General features: G+C 40.3%; 1 protein-coding gene across 1 annotated transcript; it reads right to left on the bottom strand.

Moving 5' to 3' along the window:
- Window positions 1-2,953: 2,953 nt before the first annotated feature.
- LOC137626896 (uncharacterized) lies at window positions 2,954-3,421 on the bottom strand. The gene has a single exon (XM_068357881.1). It carries the CDS (start codon window positions 3,419-3,421, stop codon window positions 2,954-2,956), a length of 468 nt encoding a protein of 155 aa, XP_068213982.1.
- Between the last annotated feature and the right edge of the window lie 635 nt (window positions 3,422-4,056).

Genomic DNA, 4,056 nt, shown 5'->3' with positions numbered 1-4,056 from the left:
AGTGAGGAAAGGAAACAAGGAAAAAATTAATTGGTTTAGGAGCAGCAATAATTTATAAATAAATATTTCCTATATAAACCATAAAAAGTTTAGCAAAAGAAGAGGAGGAGAAACAAGAGAGAGCAGTGTCCCCGAGTGTACCCTCAAGCAAAAGAACTCTAATTCAAGACAGTGGAAGACCATGGTACAGAGGTTATGGCACTACCCAAGACTAGAGAACAATAGTTTGATTTCGGAGTGTCCTTCTCCTAGAAGAGCTGCTTACCATGGCTAAAGAGTCCCTTCTACCCTTACGAAGAGGAAAGTAGCCACTGACCGATTACAGTGCAGTAGTTAACCCCTTGAGAGAAGAAAAATTCTTTGTAATCTCAGTGTTGTCAGGCGTATGAGGACAGAGGAGAATATGTAAAGAATATGCCAGACTATTCGGTGAATGTGTAGATGAAAGCTTTGCTGTAATAATAGATCTTGCTGAATTAAGTTCTGATAGTTAAGGATTTTGTGATTAAAGTTTGATGTAAGTTTCCAACAGACGTAACTCGAATTTTCTTTGTCTGCATCCCTTCCCATATCTATGTGTGGTCGATGTTTCTGGTCAATATTCTCCATATACCTCTGTCCCACACTTCATCACTGGCTAATCCCTTTGATTGAAGGTCATCCTTGATACAGTCCATCCACCTTCGCTTTTGTCTCCCTCTCCTTCTGGTTCCCTGTACCTCCATTGCTATCACTCTCCTCTCAATACACTGTTCCTCTCTTCTCATGACATGACAATACCACCTCAGTCTATTTTCTTGGATCTTATCTGATAGTTCTCTAACTCCTGTGGTACCCCTAATTACCTTATTCCGTATCTTATCTCAACATTCTCATCTCTGCTACATCCAGATTCTTCTCTTCTGTCTTTTTTATTGACCACGTCTCCGCTCCATATATCATTGGCGGTCTCACAACTGTCTTTTGTACTTTACCTTTCAACTTAACCCTTATTTTCCTGTCGCATAGTACTCCTCACATTTTTTTCTAATTCTTCCATCCTGTTTGTATTCTGTGGTTTATTTCTACCCCCAAATCCCCATCCTCTGCGACTGTTGATCCTAAATACTTGAAATTTTCAACTCTTTTCAATCTGTCTCCTTGTAAACTAACTTCTTCATTCTCCCCATTTTTCAATCTCAAATACTCTGTATTTTTCCTATGGATCTTCAATCATCTAATTTCCATTTCTTTTCTCTTCTACTATCTCTCGCCTAGTGCAACACAGTATAACATCATCAGCAAAAAGCATACACTAAGGAGACTGATCTCTAATACCTTGTATTACTACATCCATGACCAGATCAATTAGGTAAGGGCTCATTGCAGACCACTAATGTGGTCCCACATTTAATGGGAAACTTTCTGTTAGGTCTATACTGCTCGTAACATTTGCTTCTGCCCACGTATACATATTTTGGGTGATTCTTACATATTTCTCGGGGACTCCCTTTTCTCTCATACATCTCCACAGTTCCTGACGTGGTACTCGATCGTATGCCTTCTCCAGGTCAATGAAGACCATATGTAATACTTTCTGTTTCTCCCTATGTTTTTCTATCATCTGCCTCAAAGAAAATATTGCATCTACAGTCCCTCTTCCAGGCATGAATCCCAATTGTTCCTCACCAATTGTTGTCTCATCTCTGAGTTTCTTCTCATTGTTCTTCTCCCATATCTTCATAGTATGGCTTATCAACTTTATGCCTCTGCAGTTGCAACATTCCTTAATGTCTACCTTCCCCTTATAGATGGAGATGATTAAGCATTCTCTCCATTCCTCTAGCATCTTTTCCTGATTGAAGATCTATTGCGTTAGGTCCCACAAGATATCTATGCCTTCCTCTCAAAGACTCTTCTATACCTCTAATGGTATATTATCCGGTCCTGCAGCTTTACTACTTTTCATCTTCTTTACTGCTTGATTTACTTCTTTTCTAGTCATTTCTATGGTAACTGCCTCGTTCGGGAGTCCATCTTCAAATACTGTTCTTGGGTTCTCCTCATTCAATAGTTCTTCAAAATAAGTTTCCCACCTTCTTTTAATTTCATTCTCTTCTGCTGGAACTATACTGTTATCTTTTATTTGCTTTATCTGCGTCAGGTCTTTAGATGCAGCATCTCAGGCCTTAGCAATTCGTAATATTTTCTTCTCTCCTTCTGGTGTTTCCATCTCTTTATAGACTTCCTTTAATATCTCTGCCTTCGCCTTTGCTACAGGTCTTCTTGCTTTTTTCTTTGTCTGCTTATAGATTCCTTTATCCTGCTCTTGTCTTGATAGAGCTTCCTTCTTCTTGGCTTCCTTCTTAGTTTTTACCCGTTCTTGCACCTCACCATTTCACCACCACGATTCTTTATCATTTGCGGGTCTTCTTCCTGATTACTTTCCAAGTACTTCTCCACCGATCCTTAGAATCACTTTACTTTTCTCGGTCCACCATTCTTATACATCCTCAAGTAACCTTACTGCTTCCAGCACTCTTTCCTTAAACAAGACTCTCAGTTCTGCCTCTTTCAATTTCCACCACTTAATCTTTGGGTTCATTTTCGTCTTTTTACTTCTCCTACAATTCCTTAGTCTGCAATCAATTACCACTAACCTGTGTTGCGCTGCTTCACTCTCCCCATTTATCACCTTGCAATTTCTAACCTCCATCAGATGGTCTCTGTTACACAGCAGCAAATCTAACTGGCTCTCCCTGCCACCGCTACTGAAAATGTGTTAATCATTTTCTCAAAAAAAGTTGTTGGTCATTGCTTGGTCAAAAATCAGTGTAAAATCAATCACTCTTTCTCCCCCATGATTTCTCTCGCCACACCCCAACCCCCAAGCACTCTCTCTATCCCTTCCCTACTAATCCCCAAGTGGCCATTCAGATCTCCTATAATTACCCTTACCCTTGCAGGAATTATACTAAGCTCCTGGTCCATCTCCTCCCAGAATGTATCCTTCTCTTCCTCTGTACATCCAGTTTGCATGGCATAGGCACACACCACTTTTCTTCAGATCTTTCGATAATATCATTCCCACACCATTTCTTCCTTCCATATTTGCTCCACTGTAGTAACATTTACAACCTTCGCCTAGTTCTCTTGCCTTATTTCCCTTCCACCTGGCTTCCTGCACACACGGCACTCCAATCTTCCTTCTCTTCATGAGGTCAACCAGCTCTCGCCATTTTCCAGTCATTGTCCACACATTCAGAGTTGCTACTCTCATCCTCTCCTCAGATATTTTTCTCCGAGCTTCCCTCTTTAACCTAGCCCACCCATGACTGGGTAACCCTTGCCGATTTTTCGGAGCGATCGGGTGGGGTCCCAACGCTTCGCCTAGGGGGAATACCCTAGTATTAATTCTAATCTCACAATCTCCACTAGCCATATTGGTTTCGGCATATTTTTCATGGCCGGATGCCTTTCCTACCACCAACCCTCCCCATTTAACCGGGCTTGTCCTTCCTCAGTGGCTGGGTTACCAGACGTAACTCGAAGGTTATTCTAATTTTCAATGAAATATAGTGCTGATATTGTCATGAATGCTTACAATAGTGATTCCAGAGTTATAATTTATTATATATTGATACATTCAAGAATTAAACTAATTATGAACATCAAGTCCTGCCTTCAAAGGCCTAGCCCTCATTGCTTTAGCTAGGCTACTGAAAATATGTCAAGTCAATAAGGAAATACTTCAGCTGATCAACAACTATGTATGGATTATGAACTTGGCCTATTAGCCTAGGCTGTCTGTTGAAAATTTGAATAAGCTTAGCCTTGCTTTTATCCTGTGGGCTATATATGTTTGGGATAGGTTATGCCTGTAATAAGCCACATATGTTTGGGGTATGCTATGCCTGTAATAAAATATACTGTAAATGTTGGAGTAGGCTCTGCCTGTAAAAGGATTATATGTTGGGGGTAAGCTATGCCTCTAATATCACCGTGATGTACAGTACTCCATGGAAATTTCATTATACCAGTGAATTATTTGACTTTACTTCACCATTTTAGCTAGGA

This window comes from Palaemon carinicauda, chromosome 34, assembly GCF_036898095.1.
Source record: "Palaemon carinicauda isolate YSFRI2023 chromosome 34, ASM3689809v2, whole genome shotgun sequence".
NCBI classification, from domain to species: domain Eukaryota; kingdom Metazoa; phylum Arthropoda; class Malacostraca; order Decapoda; family Palaemonidae; genus Palaemon; species Palaemon carinicauda.
This window is presented reverse-complemented; position numbering and strand designations above follow the sequence as displayed.

Bases quoted from the DNA above. Each gene is read 5' to 3' on its own strand.
- LOC137626896 (XM_068357881.1), bottom strand. From the start codon at position 3,421: ATGGCTAGTGGAGATTGTGAGATTAGAATTAATACTAGGGTATTCCCC.